Here is a 23,308-nt window from a genome sequence, read left to right on the forward strand (position 1 = left end):
CCGCCCAGCCGCCGCCCCGAAGCCGGTAGGTCCACGACTCGCGCTCCTCCCGTAGCAGCCAGGTCGGGTGGCCTCCTAGGGGATCCAGGGTCAACCCCTCCTCCCCAGGGTGCCACCTCCCTCCCGGCCGTCGGTGAGCGCCGGCGGCCTTCGCAGTTCCACGCGGAGCGCCCTGCAAACTGTCCCTGGACCCACGCCGTCCCCGCCTCGGGTCTCCCAGCGTCCGGGACCCTCCCAGGGTCATGGGCAGGGTTTCCTTCAGCGTTCGAGTCGGCTCGGTGCGGAGAGCCCGCTGTACGTGTCAGGGGCGATGCCACCTCTCGTGCAGAGTGCCTCTCCCGCCGGGCGCCGTCCACGCGCCGAGCGGAGCGGGCTGCGCGCGGGCGCCCTCGGGGGCTGCAGGTGCAGCCGTCGGAAGCGGCCCCCCGGGGATCCACGGCTTCCTCTCCGCGCCAGCGGCGCACGCGGCCGGCAGCTGGAAGGAGCGCGCCGGCGCCTCGCCCGCCCCAGACGTAAGCCTCGGTCCCCGACCGCGCGCCGGGCTCTCCCTCCCTCCCACAGCCGGGACTGGCGCTCGGGGCCCCGCTGGCGTCCGCCCGGCGTCCGCGCACCAGCGCGCCGGCAGACTGCGCGCAAACTTTCCCTGGGGCGCACACTCGCCTCGGCACGCCGGGCTCCGCCCGCCGGGGGGCGCAGGCTCTCGGCCGCCGGGGTCTGGCGGGCTCCCGGCCGGTCCCCAAGGGGAGGGCACCTCGGACGCTCCCCACCGGCCTGAGCGCCTGCCAGCCGAGTCTCGTTTGCGGCCGCTCCTCTCCTTCGGCGTCATTCAGGGTGTGCAATGCGCGCTCGCTGCCGCGGGGGACCCAGCCGAGCCGAGCCGAGCCGGGACCGGTGCCGGCGCGGTGCCGGCAGAGCCCGGGACCCGGTGGGTGGCGGGCGGCAGGGAAGCGGCGTCCCCTCGGCTTCCGCCGGGACTCAGGTCCCCGCTGCCAGCGCCTCCCGCTCGGGCCGGTGGATGGCGGTGTAGGCGCTGTTTGCCCGGCTTCGCGTTCCGGGACGGAGCCCCGGCGCGCTGCGCTGCGGCAGGCATAGCCCTCCTCCCGCGGGGAACTTCTGGGCACGGCGCGGTCAGCCTCCTCCTGGGGACAGGACTTAGTGACGGCCTCCGTCCGCTCGGCTGCGGGGCACACTTTTCCTGTTGTTTTTATTAGTCTCTGGCGAGGGCCGCTGGGCAGATGGACTCGCTGGCGCTGATGGTCCAAGGACAAAGCCTGGCGGAGAGTTTTGGAGTTAAAGGTGCATTAAAATATTCATTTCGGCGTCGCCGCAAGAGAACGAGAGGGGACGATGCATGTTTTTTGTCGCAGTCACGCCGACGCCACCATTCGCCAGCTTGCTTCTATTCTTAGGTGTCTGGTGGATTGGCCGGGTGAGGTCAAAAAATCAGCCCCCGGCCCCGGTTCCTGGGGCTTGAAAGGTGAGACTGGATGGCTGCCTAGAGCTGCGTGAGTGCTGGGCTGAGCCGTCAGGATTTGCACGGGATCCTGTCCAGGACACCAAGAGTTCCACTAGGATGAGCTATTTTTAGAGTTATTCTGGGGTGGAGTCCCACAACCCTCAAAACCCCTAGAAGCTGTGAAGAGGGGGGTCTTGCTAGAAAGTCCCGTGCAGGATTGATGGCAGTAGCAACCGTGAAAGCCTAAATGAACCTTCAGGTAGGTTAAAGAGACAAATCGAGATTTGCTTTATTAACCCTGTGCGGCGCACGTCCAGGGACGGTGGGACTTTCTGAGAAGATGCAAAGGGTGCGTCGGAAACCCTCGTGGTAACGCTCCAAAGATCTCGGGAGCGAGGGCCTGGACGGCGGCGGCGGCCGGCGGCAGCTCCCTGGTGGGCGGCCACCTTTCCCACGCTGGCTTCCTCTGGATTCGCCGGCGCTCTCGCCCTGCCAGCCCCTCGGCTGCCGTCCTGCGTTGTTGGGGGACGTTAGGGGTGAAGCTGAGCAGCCCGGTGTCTCTAGAGGGTTAGCATAGCCGCCCCCTGACACTTGCGTCCTCAATTGTCCCTGACACTTGCCTCCTCAGATGTCTGTACTGCTGATGGAGTGCCTGCTCCTCATCCTGCCTCCCTCCCTGCCTCCAGCCTCCTGCCCTGCAAAGACCTGTGCCTTGGGCTTTGAGTGTCTCTGCTGCTGGGCTAATGGCAGCACCCTGGGGACCAGGAGAGCTGGAACACCGACTTTTTGCTGAACAGGTCCACGAGGGAAAGGTGTATTAAACATGCCACTTTGCCTTAACAAGCTATTCAGCAAGTAGCATTCATGCCTGCTGTGTGCCCCATTGCTTCCACTTTGCCTGTTCATCTGGGAGATGAGGGCTGGTTGGCTAAGGGATATGGGCCTGTGTGGAATACTAGATGACACTCAGCTCGCCAGGGACTCCCAGATGACTTCCTCCTCCAGATCTGCTCCTGTGCACGCCCCCCCCCCCCCCCCCGCCCCACGCTTTTGCTTTTGTGCCGTGGGACTATTCAGAAGAAATGGAAGAACTCTCAAGAGTAAAACGTACCATAGCATACTGTGAAGACTGCAGCAATACGTTCTAGAAGTAGTGCAGGTCATAGTTGTATGTTGTATGAGCGCTTCTAACCTTTTTGTAAAAAAAACCTACTTTTTCAAGGTATTGAAATATACAACACTCTACCTATTTAATGTATACAGTTTGTTGCTTTGGAGATAAGTACACAGCATGAAGCCATCACCACAATCAATATTTCATCACCTCCAAAATTTGCTTCTGCCGTCTTTATTACTTTGCCATGAGGACAATGAACAAAAGATCTGCCTTCTTGGAGAAATGTTGAGTTTGCAATACAGCATCATTAATGTAGGCACCATGTTGCACAGTAAACCTCTAGGATGGATTTATCTTGCATAACTGCAGCTTTATGCCCTTTGTCTAATACTTCTCCATCCCCCTCCCCCAGGCACCCACTGATCTACTCTATGTCCATGAGTTTGAGTATTTTAGATACCTCATATGGGTGGGATCTGTATTTGTCTTTCTGTGTCTGGTTTATATCTCTGGGCATGCACATTGTCACAGGCAGGATTTTTTTTTTAAGGCTCACTCGTATCCTGTTGTATGTGTGTGCCACAGTTTCTTTATCCATTTATCCATGATGGACATCTACGCTGCTTCCATGTTTGCAAAGACCATGAGAATGTGGGTGTCTCTTCAGCATCCTGCTTTTGATGTCTTTGCATGTACACCCAGAAATGAGATGCTGTATCATATGGTTGCTCTGTTGTTTTTGAGGAACCTGCCATACTGTTTTCCATAATAGCCACATCAATCTATGTTCCCACCGATGTTATACACGGTTTACTCTTGTCCATATAAAGTTCCAGTATCATTCTTTTGCATGTACATATCCATTGTTTCAATGCCATCTGTTGAAGAGACTGTCTTTTCCCCCACTGCATGGTGCTGGCATCCTTGTCAAAGCTCATGTGACCATGTATGTGTGGGTTTGTATCTGGGCTCTCCATTCTACTCCATTAATACATATGTCCGTTTTCATGCAAGTGTCATGCAGTTTTGATTAGTATAACTTTGTAATATATTTTGAAATCAGAAAGTATGCTGTCTCTAGCATTATTCCTCTTGCTCAAAGTTGTTTTGACTGTTTGGTTTCTAAATTGTTTTTCCTTGGGGAGCGGCCAGGTGCATCTCAGATCCCACATGTAGTCTCTTAGGCCTTTTCTGAAGGCAGCTTTGTGTGATTCCAGTGCTGTTCTGTGCAGTAAAGTGGCTGCCAGCCACATGTGGTTGGATGTAAATTAATCAAAGTGAAGTAAAATTTAAATCTTGGTCTCACATGCTTTAATTACATGTGGCTTGTGGTCACCATATTGGGCAGTACCAGTGAGAGAGCCCCTCCACTGCAGAATGCTCTCTTGGACAGTTCCCGAGATTTCTTCGACTTCCTGATTTAATGAGAGTTTAGGAAGGGGGTTTTCCTGTCCAGCACCTACCTTTGCTTGTTTTCTCTTAAGAAGTGGTTTTGAGTAGTGGAACGTTTTCTATCTCCTTGAGGCCTTTTACTCTATTGTAGCATTTGTTGAATGGCAAAAGGACCAGATTTATTTATAAACCTGCCAACGAGAGTGTGTTGGTCACAAAATCCCTTCAAGTTCTCCCCTGTAGCCAGAATGATTTTTGTTTATGTGTTGTTTTCTTCACTTCTCGATGAGCTTTAGGGCTGATGGTTTTCTTGGTTTTAGAGCAGAAACTCTGAAGAAAAGGCTCTTCTTCCCCTGAATATACTCCTACACATTGTACCCCCCCCCCTTTTTTTTAAACAAGAATTATAGTGCTAGAATACTAAGTTTTATGTTTGGAGCAAAACCCACTCAGCATGTTTAATATCTGGCAGGCTACATATATTTTTTGAAAGATTTATTTATTTATTTGAAAGGCAGAGTTACAGAAAGAGTTTGGGAGAGGTGAAGAGAGAATCTTTCATTTTCTGGTTCGTTCCAAATGGCCACAACAGCTGGAGCTGGGCCTATCTTAAGCCAGGAGCCAGGAGCTTCTTCTGTGGGTGCAGGAGTCCACTACTTGGGCCATCTGCTGCCGCTTTGCCAGGCACATTAGCAGTGAGTGGGATCAGAAGTGGAGCAGCTGCCTCATGGGATGCTGTCACTGCAGGTGGCGGCTTAACCCATTATGCCACAGTGCCAGCCCCAGGCTGTATTTTTAGTTTTTTATTTTATCTGTTTTCTCGCTCTTCCTACTCCAAATGGAAGTCCAGAGAGTCAGAGATTTTTCACTGTTTCTGTTTATTGCTGCGTGTGTGCCTGCTCCATAGTTTGTACCTAGTCACCATTCAAAAGACAATGACTGGCTCTACAGGCCTGTATTTGGCTAAGATAGATGCTACATTAGGTGCCTAGGGCTGCTGTAACAAATGACCACAGTGGGGGAGAGGGACTTCAAACAACAAGACTTGATTTGCTCACAGTTTTGGAGGCCACAAGTTCAAAATCAAGGTGTCGGCAAGGCTTGGCGGCTTTTGAAGGTTCTGAGGAGCTTCTGGTGGCCACCCGCCATCCTTGGTGTTCTTCGGCTTGTGGGAGCCATAATGCTCCCATCACCTCCATCTGAAGAGGTCCTCCTCCCTGGGCGTCTGTGTATTCTCTTAGTAAAGGGCACCAGTCCTACTGGATTTAGGGCTCACTCTAATCTAATGCGACCTCATCCTAACTAATTATAAATGCAAAGACCCTGCTAAACAGTCATAGCAGCCTGTTGAAGGTTGTCAGTGCCATGGAATCTTAGTCTGGGGCTCCACAGACCCGCTGAGTTCAAGGTGGATTTTCTGCCTGGCATGCTACTGCTCCCCAAGATGGGAAAGCTATGCACCGGACCTGAATGACTTTCTCTTACAAGGCTTCAACTACGTAGCCCGGACATAACAGGACCGGATGCATCCATTTATTTGGCAACCATTTATGAGCCAGACACGGTGCCAGACCCTTGGGGATACATCGGTGAACAAAACAAAGGTCCGCGCCCCTGTGGAGCGGAATTTCTAGCTGAGCAATAAACCCTACCCCAGGGGCACAGTGTGAGTCCTGCTGCTCAGTGCCCTGGAGAGAGAGCACAGACTGGGAGAAGACTCTGCTGTTAGCCTCAGAGCCCCGGTGCGCTGGTGTGTGGTCCTGTGTTTAAACATCAGCACGTTTCTGCCCGCTACCCGCTAACCTCAAACCAATGAATTCATCTGAGACTCAACTGATGAGTCTGTTCCAGCTCTGGGAAAACTGACCATGTGGGATTTATTGACAGAGGTTATGTTGGCACTTCCTAAAGATTTCCCAGACTTACTTGATGGTGCCTGATTTTCACGCCTGATTCAGACACAAGGAAGGAAGATGTTGCTCCACTGTACCGGGCTTTGGAAACCAAAGCTACAATGTGTTACTTCATCTTTCTCTGTGACCCTTTCAAGCAATTTTGTCCCAGTCAAGCAAAATCAGAAATGGGAGTTTGATACTAAGTGGATACTACCAGGCTGTGGGATTGGTTTCCTGAAGTATACAATGTCCTGGTTAGACTGTTTAGCTCTGCAAGCTGAGACTTCAATGTGGCCACAGAAAATGAGCAGGACGTGGTACCACTTCCCTGCATTCTGTCCCCGGTGCCCTGCTGACATTCAAGGGGCTGGCATGGTTTTCTGTCCTACCCCCTGCTGCACTGTGACTTTCCCACCGCGCTACTCCAGCCTTGACCCCACCTGGATGTTGAGCAATTCACCTGAATTCTAACACTGTCTACATGGACCTCGTGGCTGATCCCTTGCATTTAAGGGCTCTGCGCCATGAGACTGCCCCCACTGCAGATGCCAGTGGCAAGTCCTAGGCCACGCTGACTTCTGATGGACCGGCTACAAATCAGGGGTCCCACGGCCACCTCCTCAGGTGCAATGATATGCTGGAAAGGTCACAGAACTCAGGAAGATGCATGTATTGTTTTAGGATGCAATTGTGCAGCCAGATGAAGAGGTAGAAGGGTCTGGAAGGGTCCTGAGGGGGGGTGCTTCTGTCCCTGTGGAGTTGGGGTCAGTGTCTCCTGGCACGTGGACGTGTTCACCAATCTGGAAATTCTCCCAACACCATCATTTACACATTTGAGTGGAGGTTTCATCACATAGGCATGACTGATGACCAATTCTGTCTTGGGCTCCTCCCTACTCCCCAGAGGTTGGAGAATGGAGCTGCAAGTTCCAGTCTTTTAATCAAGGCTTGGTTTTCCTGAAGCTAGCAAGGGACCCATCAAGAATGACCTTAGGGGCTGGTACCGTGACGTAGTGGGTTAAGCCTCTGCCTGCATTCCATTTCAGCACCAGTTCGAGTCCCGGCTACTCCAGTTCTGATTCAGCTCTCTGCTATGGCCTGGGAAAGCAGTGGAAGATGACCCAACTTCTTAGGCCCCTGCACCCATGTGGGAGACCGGGAAAAAACTCCTGGCTCCTGGCTTCAGATCAGTCCAGCTCTGGCTGTTGTGGCCATTTGGGGGAGTGAACTAGCAGATGGAAGACCTCTCTCTCTGCCTCTCCCTCTCCCTCTTTCTGTAACTCTGCCTCTCAAATAAAGAATTTTTTAAAAGATTTATTTATTTGAAAGGTAGAAATACAGTGAGGCAGAGGCAGAGCAGAAGGAGATAGAGAGAGAAAGGTCTTCCATCTGCTGCTTCACTCCCCAAATGGCCACAACAGCTGGAGCTGAGCCGATCCAAACCTGGAGCCAGGAGCCTCTTCCAGGTCTCCCATATGAGTGCAGGGACATAAGGACCTAGACCACTTTCTGCTGCTTTCCCAGGTGCACCAGCAGGGAGCTGGACTGGAAGTAGAGCAGCTGGGATGGGCACTGGCACGGCAGGTGGTGGCTTTACCTGCTAGGCCACAGCACCAGCCCCAGAAAGAAGTCTTTTTTTTTTTTTTTTTTTAATATATCATCAGAATAAAAGGTGCTCTTATCTCTCCTATCACACAGGAGATTTAGGAGCAAAGATGAGATGAAATATGTATTTTTTTTTTCATTTTCAATTCTCTTTATATACAGAAGATCAGTTTAGTATATATTAGGTAACGATTTCAACAGTTTGCCCCCATATAGTAACACAAAGTGAAAAAAAATACTGTTGGAGTACTAGTTATAGCATTAAATAAGAGTGTACAGTACATTAAAGACAGAGATCTTACATAATATATTTTTTTAAAAAAAATTAACTAATTTTCTATGCCATTTCCAATTTAACACCAGGTTTTTCCTTTTTTTCATTTCCAATTATCTTTATATACAGAAGATCGATTCAGTATATAATTAGTAAAGATCTCATCAGTTTGTACCCACGCAGAAACACAAAGTGTAAATATACTGTTTCAGTACTAGTTATAGCATCACTGCACATTAGACAACACATTAGGGACAGATCCCACATGGGATGTAAGTACACAGTGACTCCTGTTGCTGACTTAACAATTTGATACTCCTGTTCATGGCATCAGTAATCTCCCTAGGCTCTAGTCATGAGTTGCCAGGGCTATGGAAGCCTTTAGAGTTCGCTGACTTTGATCTTATTCCAATAGGGTCATAGTCAAAGTGGAAGTTCTCTCCTCCCTTCAGAGAAAGGTACCTCCTTCTTTGATGGCCCTGTTCTTTCCACTGGGATCTCACTCCCAGAGATCTTTCATTTAGGTCTTCTTCTTTTTTTCTTTTCCATGGTTTCTTGGCTTTCCATGCCTACAATACTCTCATGGGCTCTTCAGCCAGATCCGAATGCCTTAAGGGCTGATTCTGAGGCCAGAGTGTTGTTTAGGACGTCTGCCATTCTATGAGTCTGCTGTGTATCCCACTTCCCATGTTGGATCTTTCTCTCCCTTTTTGATTCTATCAGTCAGTATTAGCAGACACTTGTCTTGTTTGTGTGATCCCTTTGACTCTTAGACCTATCAGAGCCATCGAATGTGAACTGAAATCGATCACTTGGACTAGTGAGATGGCATTGGTACATGCCACCTTGATGGGATTGTATTGGAATCCCCTGGCACATTTTTAACTCCGCCATTTGGGGCAAGTCTGATTGTGCATGTCCCAAATTGTACATCTCCTCCCTCTCTTTTTCCACTCTTAAATTTAACAGGGATCACCTTTCAGTTAAAATTTAAACACCTAAGAGTAATTGTGTGTTACTTACAGAGTTCAACCACTAGTACTAGAACAACAACAACAAAAACAACAACAAATACTAAAAAGGATAAAGTATTACATTGTACATCTAGAGTCAGGACAAGAGCTGATCAGTTCATTGTTTCTTGTAGTGTCCATTTCACTTCAACAGGTTTTCCCTTTGGTGCTCAGTTGTCGCTGATCAGGGAAAACAAATGATATTTGTCTCTTTGGGACTGGCTTAATTCACTCAGCATGATGTGATATACTCCATAGAATACTATACAGCAGTAAGAGACAATGAAACCCAGTCATTTGCAACAAGATGGAGGAATCTGGAAAACATCATGCTGAGTGAAATATGTATTTTTTATGATGCCACAGGAGTGCTGCCTATGTGGGGAATCCTACTTGATCTTACTATCTGCTCCCCTCTTCAGGAATGTCTGCGAATCGTTGTTATAGTGATCTCCTGCCAAAGTACAGACTTGCTCATTCAATCCAGATGAAGACCGATTAGAGAAGGCAGCCCTGGTCTTCTGGGCGTGTCTACTCTGGCTGTGGGTCAGAAGGGAGCATTTTCCCTAGCACGCCCTTCGTGGTGTGGAAGGAATGGGGGAAGGGGTGTTCACTGGTAGTGAGGGCCTCTACCTAATGGGCCGCCAGTGAGTTGGGGGCCAGGTGTACTTGTTGGTGCTGCTGAGGATGACTTTGACACAGGAGAAAATTCTCTTTTTCCATTACACAGGTAGGAAAGATGCCCCTGAGCAAAGAAATAAGAAACATCACAAAAATGTGTTAGGAATAGCAACGCAGCAGAATTTTCAGGTGAAGTTGGAGAATCCTAGGACCTTTGAGATTTGGGAAGATTGGAAATAAAACAATGGAGGGTGTAGACTGAGCCTGATTAAGTCTTTCCACCCAAGGCAGGAAGTTAGCCCAGCTGCAGAGGCACGCAGGCCTGAGCTGGGTCTGCTCTTCACTTACTGAATGGACTGGGTGCCCCAGGGCACTCAGTTTCCTTGTCTGAAAAGTGGGAACGATACCTCCCCCGCAGGGCCGTGGTGAGGATGTGGTGAAATAATGCTTTATAAGAACACAGGTTGCTAGGTCAGTGTGTTTCTCTGTTGTTGCTGTTATCTAGTGGAGAATTTAGTGGTACCTATCCCTAATATCCCTCTTGATTTGAAATCTGAATTCCGAGTGGTTACCTGCTGTCCCCAGAGAAGATTGAAAGGAGAAATGTTCTCAAAGTCTGGGCCCCCTTCTGAGCACGACTAAGACAAAATAAAACAATTGAAAGTTAATGTCACACTGCAGTAGCAGCACCGTTCAGTAGAAATATGTCAGCTGCATATGTAATTTAAAACTTCCCAGTACCTGCATTGGAAAAAGCAAAAGGATGAGTTTAACTTTATCAATGTATTTCATTTAAACTGAATATATCTAAGATTCTATAATTTTAATGTGTAATCAGTTACTAATGAGGGTGGGCGCTAAGCCTGGGCATTCAGATGTTGGTTGGGGCCTCCGTGTCCTACATCAGAGTTCCTGGGTTGGATGCCCAACTGCAGCTTCTGACTCCAGTTTCCTGCTAATGCAGACCCTGGGAGGCAGTGGTGATGCTAAAGCCATTGGGTTCCTGCCACTCATGTGGGGTCTTAGATTGGGTTTTTGGCTCCCAACTTCATCCTTGGCCCAGTCCCAGCTGTTGCAAGCATTTGGGGAATGAACCAGTGGATGGAGATCATTCTCTCTCTCCCTCTCTCTCTCTCTCTCTCTCGTAATTAAATAAAAAGAATTTTGAATTAAATATTTTATTTTTCATAACAAATTTTAAAATTTCCGTGCTCTTATAGTACATCTCAATTCAAAGGAGCTAAATTTTAAGTCTCAGTAGCCACAGGTGGTACAAGGGCCGATAATAGCCTTCCAAACCTAACCTTGCCCTTATCCCCAGGGCCTGTGAATGCTAGGAAAGACTCATAGCTGCCCCTCCCTCTCGAAGAGGGGTGTTCCATGCCCTGGGGTGGCCTCTGGGATGGTCCTCCCGCCAAGGTAAGTATCCTAAGTAGAATCTGCTGGGGAGGCCCGGTGTAAGCTAACACAGCTGGGGCTTGCAGAGCACCCTGGGAGCATACCAGGCTGCTTGACCCTTGAGCCAATTTGCTCATTCTACATGGACTATTTAATGTGGAGCAGCCGGGCCAGGCGGTGCGGTTCACTTGCCGCCTGGGAGCCACCATCTTCGGGTAAGTAAAGGCGGTGTCTCCTTGCTGGGGTTCTGGGTGGTTTCTTCGGAATTAAGGAACGCGATGTTTGGGTCCTTTTGGACCTCCAGTTCCATGATTGGCAGGACAGCTGGCCAAAGGGATTTTGTGGATGGGACTCGGGAGTTTGAGAAGGAGAGATTCTGCCGGTGGGTCTGGGAGGGCCTACGGTAATCCCAGCGTCCTTGCAGGAAGGAGGCAGGAGACGTTGATGCGATGGCGGGGTTGACATGGGAGAGGTACGTCTGCAGGCACAGGCTGGAGTCACGGTTAAGGAACGCAGGCAGCCGCTGTGAGCTGGAAGAGAGAGATGGTCTCCTCGGGCTCTCAGCAGGAAGCAGCCCTGCTGATGTCTTGACTTTAGCCATGGAAACTTATTTTGGCCTTTTGGGAGAGTTAAGTGTAGGCTGCCTGAAACTATGCAGTCTGTGGCGATTGATTACAGTGATAATAGGAAACCAATAAATACAGTATTTATATAGCAACAGCCAAGACCATTTGGGGAAGGTGTCCTGTTAGCTACTTGAGTATCCTAATTCCAGTTGGCTTCATGTCGGCTTGGCTGAGTATCTATGTTTATGGTCAACTCTAGGGCTCTCTCCATTAGTGCTACCTCCCTCCATTAGTGCTGGGCTCCCTTTCTTTCTGAGTTAATTGCCGTCTTCGATAGCCACCTCCATTGCTGTGGTGTCACTGCCTTCAAGAGGGAACAAGGGAAAGGTGTTTCATACAGGCAGGCTGTGTGTACAGCAGAAAGACAATGGTGTATTAATGAAAAATGCTGTCACGTGTGTTGGGTAGGGTTAGAGCGTTACACCTGTCTCCATGAGTGTTGGAGTTCTCCAAACTGCTGTGCATGGGCGTCACCTGGGAGGCTGCTCACAGATCACTGAGCCTGGCGGTCAGAGTTCCTAAGTTAGTAGGCCTGGGATGACCAGGAGAACTTGGATTTCTAACGAGTCCCAGGTGATGCTCATGCGGCAGGTAGGTGGGTGTGGGAGTGATCCTCACAAGACCGGCTGCTGGGGGGACTGCAGGCCTCATCTGCCTGGGCAGGGAGCGACGCACACTTGGCTGAGAAAGACTTCCAGACTGAGCCTCCCTCCAGGCTGGGGTGCCGGAAGTCCCTCTCCAGCCCCGAGCTCAGCAGCAGGTGCGTGGGAGCCTCAGAGCCTGCCGCTCGTCTTGCCTGGCTTTGTTTTGCCTCTTCAGCTCTGAGGGCTAAAGGAGCTGACAGTCCTGAGCTCCCCGAGTTTCAGCTAAAAATACCTTATCGGCCACAAGCTAGCCGAATTCTAGGTTTTCCCAGCTGGAGTGAATCCCTCGGGCCTGGGGTTGCCCCCAGCAGAAAATACCTGGTTAAAAATAGCCCAGGGGAGGCCCTTCAAAGCCCTGACACCCAGCTGCTCCCTTGGGGTAACGAGGACCGACAGCAGGACTGCTGGCTCTGCCCAGTGTCTTTGTGGGAAGGCAGGCGGTGGAGGCAGGCGGTGGAGGCGAGTGTCAGCCCGTAGGAGACCAGTTCCCTCTACCTGGCCTTAGCAGTCAAGTTCTGGACTTGGTCACCGTGGTGTTACACCTGGCCCATGATGACTTCTATTCTGCCTCCCATAGAACAATAAAACTGAAATTCTTCGCCTGTTTGAAACTTAGACGATAAAGCCTTCTTAAGGTGCCTTGGTAAGAATATCCAGGGAGCTCTCAACAAGTATGAAATACCTCTTCGCAGAAAAGTGATTTAACACTAATAGACATAAAAGAAGTTCATGGGATATTTTAATGAAAAATATGTAAAGTCTTTTTAAAGGACGGCTTTCCCTTCAAAGTTTCCTTTCTGTTTCTCAAAGACAGAAGCCATAAAACCAAGTGTGGTGTTTATTTTAAACATTCATTTTTTGTTTTTGAAGGCAGAGGGAGGTGTCATCCATCCGCTGGTTCACTCTCCAGGTGGCTGCAACGGCTGGCACTGTGCCGATCCAGAGCCAGGAGCCTTTTCTGGGTCTCCAAAATGGGTTCAGGCACCCAGGGACTTGGGCCATCTTGAACTGCTCTCCCAGGCCATAGTAGAGAGCTGGATCAGAAGAGGAGCAGCTGGGACTTGAACTGGCGCCCATATGGGATGCCGACACTGTAGGCAGTGGCTTTACCTTCTACACCACAGTGTCAGTCCACCAAGTTGATCTTTGTGCCCCAGCAGAAATGCTAACTGCTCTGTAGTGAGGCCCAGAAATGGGCACACAGTAGTCCCCTTCCTCTGTGGTTCACTTTGCACTGTGCATTATGAAGGTTAACTGACCTGAAAATGTTAACAGAAAGCTTCACAAACTAATGCGTATGCTTTCTGTGTCCCGTTGTTCTGATGAAGTGTGAGAAGACCTCAAGCTGGCCCACTCCATGCCACCTGGGATGTGTTCATACTTTTGCTGGCACAGCCACACTGCATGTGTTACCCCTGGGTTATTCACCGAGCGGTTGTCTTGGTTGTCAGTGTCACTGTTAGCATATTCCTGTGCTCGTGTTCAACTAGCCCCTGTTTTTACATAAATGCCCTGAGGGTACGAGAGTAGTAATGTCGCCACTTCTCAATGATACACCAATGAGAAGCTGCAGCTTTGTTAGCAGGTTACTATCGAATGGTTCAGAAAGTTACATATTCACAGAAAAGCTGCAGATAGAGTGATTTCAAGTTTTTAAAGATTTATTTATGTGAAAGGCAGAGGTCCTCCATCCGCTGGTTCACTCCTCAGATGGCCGCAATGGCCGGAGCTGCGCTGAACCCAAGCCAGGAGCCAGGTGCTTCTCCTGGTCTCCCATGTGGGTGCAGGGCCCAAGAACTTGGGCCATCCTCCACTGCCTTCCCAGGCCACAGCAGAGAGAGAGTTGGATCAGAAGTGGAGCAGCTGGGACTCGAATTGGTGCCCATACTGCAGGTGGTGGCTTTACCTGCTATGCTACAGTGCCGGCCCTAAGATTTCATTTTTTTAAAAGGGGGGTGGGAAAGGGAGCATATGCATAGCCTAGGGGTTAAGATGCCTGCGTCCCACCCTGGAGTGCTGAGCTTGATTCCCGGCTCTGACTCGGCCTTCCTGGTGGTGCAGACCCTGGGAGGCAGGAAGTGGATCACTGCCGCCCACGGGGGAAACCTGGATTGAGGTTCAGGCTGTGGGCTTCGGTACCTGCCTGGGCCGTAGTGGGCATCTGAGGACTGAACCAGCAGATGGGAGTCCTTGTTCACTCTCAATTTCCTAAAACAAATGTTACTTGATCTCGAGGCTTTTCATACTTTAGTTTTTGTATTTACATGAGGATGAATTTTACTTGTAGTCATAAAAGTTTTGTTTTTTTGAAAGTAGTAAAGTTACATGGTCAATAGATAATTTGATCTTAAATTTCCAAAATAAATTGTTCCCTAACTTCAGCTGAAAACAGGATTAATTATCACTTAATTTCCAATCATAATTCTTAATTGTAACTTCTTTAGAGTATTTTAAAGTTGATACATCAAGGTTAGAAAAATATTAAACACTTAAACAATTTAAAAGTTACCTGAATTTGGGTCTAGGGATTTGCCTTTTTGTAAGCAATTTAGATGCATTCATAATTCATATATATATTTTTTGACAGGCAGAGTGGATACAGAGAGAAAGATCTTCGTTTTGCCATTGGTTCACCCTCCAGTGGCTGCCGCGGCCGGCGCACTGCGCTGATCCAAAGCCAGGAGCCAGGTGCTTATCTTGGTCCCCCATGGGGTGCAGGGCCCAAGCACTTGGGCCATCCTCCACTGCCCTCCGGGGCCACAGCAGAGAGCTGGACTGGAAGAGGAACAACTGGGACTAGAACCCGGCGCCCCAACCGGGACTAGAACCCGGTGTGCTGGCGCTGCAAGGCGGAGGATTAGCCTGTTGAGCCACGGCGCCGACCCATAATTCATATTTTTGACAGGTAGAGTAGACACTAAGACAGGTCTTCCTTTTCCATTGGTTCACTCCCCAAATGGCTGCTATGGCTGGCGCGCTGTGCTGATCCGAAGCCAGGAGCCAGGTGCTTCTCCTGGTCTCCCATGCAGGTGCAGGGCCCAAGGACTAGGGCCACAGCAGAGAGCTGGACTGGAAGAGGAGCAACTGGGACAGAATCTGGCACCCCGACAGGGACTAGAACCCGGTGTGCTGGCGCCGCAGGCAGAGGATTAGCCTATTGAGCTGCGGTGCCAGCCTTAATTCATATATTTTTTTTTAAAAGGTTTTTATAGAGACAGGTCTTCCATCCAATGGTTCACTCCCCAGATGTCCGAAATGTCCGGAGCTACGCCGATCCGGAGCCAGGAGCTTCTTCCTGGTCTTCTATGTGGGTGCAGGGACCCAAGCACTTGGGCTGTCTTGTCCTGCCTTCCCAGGCCACAGCAGAAAGCTGGAGCGGAAGAGTAGCAGCCGGGACTAGAACCCTCACCCGTATGGGATGCTGGCGCTTCAGGCCAGGGCTTTAACCCACTGTGCCACAGAGCCACCCCCCATAATTCATATTTTAAAACATTTATCACTTATGTTTGGTCGGAAAGCACAGACAAGTTTAACACTGGGAAAATTGAATTCACATGTTACATATTCTTGAAATACAGTATTATCATTTTAAAGATGTTTTATTACTTGGAACTACTAACTGGAAAGATGTTAATGAAAATATGTATGGAACATTGGGCTTTATATTTGCAGTTTTTCTTTTCATCAACATAACTTCAAGAAATTTTTTTTTTAAGCTTTTTTTACTTGAAACGCAAAATTGGAGAAGAAGCAAGAGAGATCTTCCCTCTGGTGGTTCACTCCCCAAATGGCCACAGTGACTAGGCTGAAGTCAGGGTGGTTTCATCCGTGCCTCTGACTAGGGTGCCATATTCCACTGTTCCCCAGGCCTTTATTGGGAAGCTGGACTTGAATCGGTGTCCTTATGAGTTGCAGCTCTTCAAACAGCTGCTTAACTCTGAGCCACAGTGCCTGCCTGCAACTTTTTTTTTTTTTTTTTTTTAAATATTTGAGAGGCAGAGTTAGAGGGAGAAAGATCTTCCATTCACTGGTTTACTCCCCAAATGGCCACAGCTGGGCATGTCCAAAACCAGGAGCAAGGAGCCTCTTCTGGGTCTCCCACATGGGTGCAGGGGCTTAAGGACTTGGGCCATCTTCTGCTGCTTTCTCTGACCATGGCAGAGAGCTGTATTGGAAGAGGGGCAGCTGAGACTCAAACCGGTGTCCATACAGGTTGAGGTGGAGGCTTAGCCTACTATGCCATAGCACCGGCTTCTGCAATTCTTAGTATCTTATATATGTTGATCATAAAAATTAATCATTCAATAAAACATAAGTATTAACATGTTAAAAATATTTAAAACCTTCAGTGGAAAGAATCTGGGAAAGTCAATTATTTGATTATGGCTGAATTCTAAAAGTGATTTATTTATAGGTCTAAGTATTGATGCTGCATATCCTCGAATATTAATTTGTTACCTAATGTAGTTCTATTGAACAGTTTTTTTTTTTTAAATGGTCAGACCTCTCAGGGTCTGCACTGTCAGGAAACTGGAATTGGGACTCCAACTTGAACTCCGAAGTGGGATGCGGGCATCTTAACCTGTCGGCCACGCGTATGCCCCCTTCCCCACCCATTTTAAAGAACTTGAGGCCTCACACGTTACAGAAGTTTCAAGTATAACTTCCTGAACTGTTGGACACTACATTGCTCAGTAATGTGGGCATCTCAAGCGCAGCCTTAGCTGCTGCAACAAACCGCAGTCCTTGAACATAATTAAGATAGATGTCACTTTTATAAAGTTGTTGTTTCCATCTCCACAAATGGACTACCTTGTACTTTTTATGGCATCCATCTGAACTGCCGTTAAGTGACCATTTGTAATGCTGTTAGCCCATTTCTCCCCCAATAGGCTGTGTGTCCCTTAAGGACAGGGACAGTTTCCACCTCCACATCACTGGACAAATCGTGTTCTCTTGTGCTCTACACTTTTATCAGGAGTCCAGTGTTCAGCTGGTGGATTGGTTCTACTATGAATAGGCAGAGTAGTTTGGGTTTGCTCCTGACAGACACCCAGTCTGGGCTCAATTTCTTTATTTCACAGCTGGGGAATTATGAACCTTTTGTACAACGTACATCTAGTACCCAAGCCTGCTCATGGGTCAGGCTTGGAATTTTTCATTTCTCGCAAGAGCTTTTCATTTCCCCCTGACTTTTCAGAGGCGTGTTTGCTCTTCTCCCTAGGCTAACTTGAGCTCTTCTCATTTCTCACATGTGCACTGAGAATGTAGCATTCTGAAAATCCTGGCTTTAGGCCGGCACCACAGCTCACTAGGCTAATCCTCCGCCTGCGGTGCGGGCACCCTGGGGTTCTAGTCCCGGTTTCTCCTCTTGTAGTCCAGCTCTCTGCTGTGGCCCTGGAGTGCAGTGGAGGATGGCCCAAGTGCTTGAGACCTGCACCCGCATGGAAGACCAGGAGGAAGTGCCTGGCTCCTGGCTTCGGATCAGCGCAGCACCGGCCTTAGTGGCCATTTGGGGGATGAAACAACGGAAGTAAGACCTTTCTCTCTGTCTCTCTAACTCTGCCTGTCCAAAAAAAAAAAAAAAAAAAAATATCCTGGCTTTAGCCAAGGCTCTAAGTTCCAAGTCCTAACACTGGCCATTTCCCAGGACCTAAGATAATTGATCTTCTTGTATTGTTAAATATCCCATTCCTCCTCCTACTAATTTCCTAGACATCAATGTATGCACTTCCTGCTCTGGTTTTCAATTTCCCCTTCTTTTTATATATTTAAACTGGCCTGAACAGTGGTTGAAGGAAGTATGGTTACGTCGGATAAAGGAACATGCTGGCAGGGGAAGGAAGTGGCACTTGCTGGAACTCGGACACTCTTGACTGCACTGCTATTCCTTGTGCACTTTCCCAAATTCTGAGAGGTGGAGCTGCGCACTTGGCTTTGGCGAGAACCTCTACCCTCATCTCCTCCTCCAATGCCATCTATAAAATTTCTGGGAAGTATTCTATTTTTATTTATTTATTTATTTATTTTTTATTTTTGACAGGCAGAGTGGACAGTGAGAGAGAGAGAGAGAGAAAGGTCTTCCTTTGCCGTTGGTTCACCCTCCAATGGCTGCCGCGGTAGCGCGCTGCGGCCGGCGCACTGCGCTGATCCGATGGCAGGAGCCAGGTGCTTCTCCTGGTCTCCCATGGGGTGCAGGTCTGGGAAGTATTCTATATTTGATAAGACTCTTGGTTGGAAGTTATGGAAACTTCTTAGATTTAGCTAAACCAGAGAAGGGGATTTGTCTAGGTTTGCTTGGACTCCTCACAGGTCCTGAGAGCAGGAAAGCAGGCAGACATCAAAAAGGACTAGAGTTCAGAGGCAGAAGCGTGGTGGGAACTGAAGAAAGGGAACAAGCTCAGCTGTGGGTGTCGGTCTGCAGAAGGGATGCCATGTGCCTCTGGCCTACTTCTGGGTCAGGATCCTGTGAAACCAGGTGAGGCTGCTGGAATAAATTCCTGTTTTGGTGGACTTTGATTCCTTCCATGTGTCTCTTTATTTCTGTCTCTTGGGTTATCTAAGCTATTTGAAAGGCGAGGCATAGAGGCAGGAGAGAAAGAGACATGAGAGACTGACTCTGCCTGACTGACCTCCATCTGCTGGTTCACTCCCCGAATGCCCACAACAGCTGGGGTTGGGCCAGGCTGAAGCCAAGAACTCCTTCTGGGTCTCCAGACTTAAGTACTGGAGCCATCATCTGCTGCCACAAGGGTGTGCATGAGCAGGAAGCTGGATTGAAAGTGGGGGTGAGACTCCATCCAAGGCACTTTGATAAGAGATGCAAGCTTCCTGGACAGCAGCTTAACCTTGCTGCACCACAACACCTGCCCGGTCTTTGCATTGTAAAGTAGGAATTGTTGTTTCTGCATGTTAGGATCTTTATTGCTGACTACAGAGGTATTGCCTGCCCTACTTTTGTCTCTGCACCTACCTCCTCTAGAAAGGCTCGGATGAGTTTTCAAGAGCTGAACCTATATCTTGTTTTGTTTCCATCTGTAGGTTGGATAGGGCTGGTGTTCTTCACTGGGTTTGCTGTTAGGTTTTCTTTGCTTCCTGGCCATTGTTTTTTGTCTTCCTCTTCTAGACTTCTCTATGTGGTTTCCCATATAATGAGAAATATGCAGCTGGTGGATTCTGGGTCTGCTAAGAGATTTCTTGTTCAAACAAACCTGGTCTAGCACTATCTTTGAGTTGACTAATTACCCCTCCCTCTCAGTAAGGAATTCTCCTATCAAATATATATATAGACACATACATATCACTGAGGCTTACACTATGTATTATGATTTTTTTTTTAAACTCCCTTTTAAGGTTGAGTTTTGCTTTTATTTCCCTTATCACTAACCTCAGACATTTTCCAACATCCTAAGGAAGTGCACACTCAATACTCGAGTATCCATCTATGAGAACTGTGTCAGGCTGTAACTTGATGTTCAAGAATTCTCGGAGCATTTTATGCTGCTTCTCAGTAGCCAACTGGCCTGGCTATCCAATATTGAAGGTTCAGTCCCCAACTGTTCTTGGAATGAACTGTTCAGCTGTAGCTTTATGAAGCTGCCTTCCAGTAATTTCTCAGATCCTTGGCTCACTAGGAAGATTCAATTCATTTTTTCTCCCAAGAGCTTGGTCCTCATCCTCTGTTTGATCCATTTGGATTATAGATATACTTGTTTTTTATCCTAGAAAGCACTAAAAACTCTCTTTTCAATAGACTGAGAATATTAGGCCTGGGTACAACTCTTTAGTTAACCTTCTTCAGTTCAGACCTTCAGAATTGTATCTTCTCAAAACCCAACATTTCTCTTAAGAAAACCTGTCTTCTCTTCAAGTTTAGTCAACTGTTCTTCCAAAAGTGAGACTAAAGTGTGTTTTTCAAACCATTCAGACCTTCTTTGACTTCCTGAGATGAATTCTGTGAACGCAGAATGTTTGCATAGGCCTCTGGAATTACCCCTTTAGCCTTTGCATTTGCAAGTATTTTTATTGAGTTGTTTCTATTTCACCCAAAGAAAATGGAATAAAACTATGATAAAGCCTTCCATCCCATTTTATTTTGAAACAAAGTTTGCCAAATTTCTATGGTTAAATCCATAAATTGGTTCTCTGTAATCTAAAACCTTGGTCAGATAATTTAAGAAGCCCAGAGTGACTTCAGGGCCATGTGATGGAGGATTGCTAGAACTTGTGAACAAGCCTGTGCACCAAGTGTTGGCACTTCCTTCTGTTGGTTTATTGGCCTTGAATATAGTTTAATGCAACATCATGAATAGAATTTGAGGCAGTCTGTGTGCAATAGCTCTTTAAGACCAGCATGAATACAGTTGGAAGCTCACAATCTACCCCCTTGAGGACCGAAGGCTCTAAAGCTTTTTGTAGTTTTTGGGGCAGCACATTTTTCCTGCTCATCTTGGGACCCAAGAAGACTTAATTGTCCTGAGCTGAAACTGGGTGAGTTTTCTCCAGGAACTAGAAAGGGTTTAGAGATTGTTCAAAATGTAAAATCCATATGGACCCACCAGGGCTTAAAGGTCTGCCTGCTCAAGAAATATTTACTCCACATATATTTTTCTCCCTAAATACCAGTCCTTACACTCTTAACACTCCTAGCTCACTGTAGTAGGTGTTAAGTTTTGAAGATCTTAATAAGTTACACCACTTCTCTTGATGTTGACATGAAAGTTCCTTTTTTTTTTTTTTTTGGCCAGGAAGGTTGGTGATCACAATGAAAAGACTCAATGCTTGTTTTTAAAAAAGTGAAACATTCCTCTCTATAGAAAAATATATAATCTCTCAGCGCTTACCTAAGACCTATTAGTTAATGCCTACAGAAAGTGTAAATGGTTTGCTTGCTTGGGACTTTTCCTTCTACCCAGAGAATAGAGGTGATCATTGCCTTCTGTGCTTAATGGATGCTTGATGATTGGCTTAAGTAATTCTCAGCAGGGGAAGGTAATACATTAGACATTTAGGGGGTCAGCACTCTAAGTCCATTGACTGCATCACTGGCATCCCACATAGATGCCTGTTCAAGTCCCGGCTGCTGCTCTTCTGATCCAGCTCCTTGCTATGGCCTGGGAAAGCAGTAGAAGATGGCCCAAGTCCTTGGGCCCCTGCATCCACATGGGAGATTCAGAAGAAACTCCTGGCTTCAGATGGGCCTAGCTCTGGCTGTTGTGACCATTTGGAGAGTGAACCAGTGGATAGAAGACCTCTCTCTATCTCTGTTTCTGTGTAACTCTGCCTTTCAAATAATAAATCTTTAAAAATATTAAAAGAAGACCTTTAGAAATAACAAAGGACCTGTTTGTTGGTGAAAGACAGACTGTCAGACTATTGGCATTTGTTAAATGGTGGCCAGAGATGTCCAGTGTCCTGAAATGTGTCAGTCCCATCAGTGAAAAATTGTCCTACTCAAAATGGCAGTCATGTTGCTTCTCCTTAACTCCTTTAATCAACAACAAATGCTCTGAGACTCACTGGAGGGAGTACTCAAGAAATAGTGTTGCTTTATCTTGGTGCAGAAGTGCACTCTGCACCTGAGGTTGGCTTACTGTTTTCACATGTTTGTGTTAATGTCCCCATCGTGGATACTGAAGTCACCTGGGGAGTCTTCTAACTCTTTAGAGGCAGGTTGTCAATTCCTTGAGGGAAAGGCCTAATCTTCATCTTTATATCCCTGTAGCACAGCTGTGCAGAGAATAGGTGAGAAACACGACTGGAATCAAATTAGTGAGATCTTAACATACAGCATAGACATACTATAATACAAACCTCAGCACAGAATTTCTAGTTTCCAAGTAGAAGATCCATGAAACAGCAAAACACGTGATAAATGTTAAGTTTGGTATTCATCCTTTTGCTCTAGGTATTCAGAAATTGCTGCTTTGTCTAACACACAAAATCCTAGTGCTTTTTTCATTGCAAGATTCCTTTCAGCAGGTAGGTTCAGTAGGTTAACTGTCTTCAACATCTGTTCATGTTTTACTTTGCATTGAAATGCCTGAAATGGGTTGTTTCAGAGCGTAAAGTCCATTTTGTCTTGTATGCGTTCCCTGATTATTCTCAGCTGCAGAAAGTCAATATTTTATTTCCCTGCCACTCTTTCTGTTTATTAAAAAGCCGCAACATTTCCATTGTCATAGGATTAGTGCATTGATGAAGCCTCTAAGATTTGTACAAGTTCAACAGTCTTATACTGCTACATGAAAAATAGAGTTAGCTATGTTTTTATAGTATATAAGCATTAAGCTCCTTTGGATTTTGCTATCACTTCCTTAGAAATGTAGTAGAAACAAAATAATTTGAATTCTAAAACCTTAAAACAAAAATGAATAAATTTCAAATATTGACATTCCAAAGAGTTATAATAAACCCAGCTCTCCTTTTTTCCTTCGGTAGCCTTCATTGGTTCCAAAAATATATCTTGCAACAGTGACCTTTTAGACTGTCCAATATATGCAGAGACAGTTTTGATATTGGATCTGTCTTAAAAAGAGGCATTTATTACTTTAAGGTTTGTGGCTTCCATAAAATGATAACATTGACATGTTTGAGATTGGGGGCAAAGTCATCTCAGAAAAAGGACACAGGATTCTATTTACCACCTTGTCTAGATAAAGAGGAGCCTCCTGTTTCTTTCCAAGACCATCTTCTGTAACTGTTACAGAAATGTGACCCTCCCACCTAGCTCTGAAGAACATGGGGTTTACTTCAAGGTTAAAAGAGGCTCTTATTGCCTCTGAAGACAACCCCTTACTTGAAGAAAGATTATAACTTTATTCCAGGGGAACTTAATTGAGTAAATTCTGAGCTATGTGTTTGAGCAAAATCGGGACTTGGAGCTTTCTGGACTTGTAAGAAGCATTTTTTTTTCCCCACGCATTTGCTTTATTAACTTCATTTTCCTTTTGCAATATTTGGGATTAGAGCAAGACATTTTAAAACTGTTATTTGTAGATATAGAAATACAGTCAGGACAAGGGGTAGTTTGATATGTTCACCTAGATTTTCAGTGGTAGAGGGGATATTGTACAAGTTCCCCCTGATACTTCAGAAGGATGTTACTTTCAAAACAAACACGACTGTGATATGGTGCGTGAGTATTGGATTACTGTCTAGTCTCCTTGATGGGACAGATTTTTTGTGTGTGTGGTATTTGGATGTGCAACATGGAGACCATTCTGGGTTATATTAATATGAAATCTGGGAGAGGACTATCTGGGGCT

The 23,308-nt window shown here is 47.2% G+C and overlaps 1 protein-coding gene across 4 annotated transcripts in view; it reads left to right on the top strand.

Annotated features, from left to right (window-relative positions):
- Nucleotides 1–242: 242 nt before the first annotated feature.
- CORIN (corin, serine peptidase) overlaps nt 243–23,308 on the top strand; it is a 330,706-nt gene continuing 307,640 nt past the window's right edge. The window contains exon 1 of one of the 4 annotated variants that reach the window (XM_062213544.1): nt 243–522. In XM_062213544.1, coding sequence (XP_062069528.1) covers nt 243–522 — 280 coding nt within the window. Of the gene's footprint in view, nt 523–1,672; nt 1,716–23,308 lie in introns of those variants that run through there. The other 3 variants (XM_062213543.1, XM_062213542.1, XM_062213541.1) reach the window with 3 other exon arrangements.

This window comes from Lepus europaeus, chromosome 16 (genome assembly GCF_033115175.1).
Source record: "Lepus europaeus isolate LE1 chromosome 16, mLepTim1.pri, whole genome shotgun sequence".
Classification (NCBI taxonomy): Eukaryota; Metazoa; Chordata; class Mammalia; order Lagomorpha; family Leporidae; genus Lepus; species Lepus europaeus.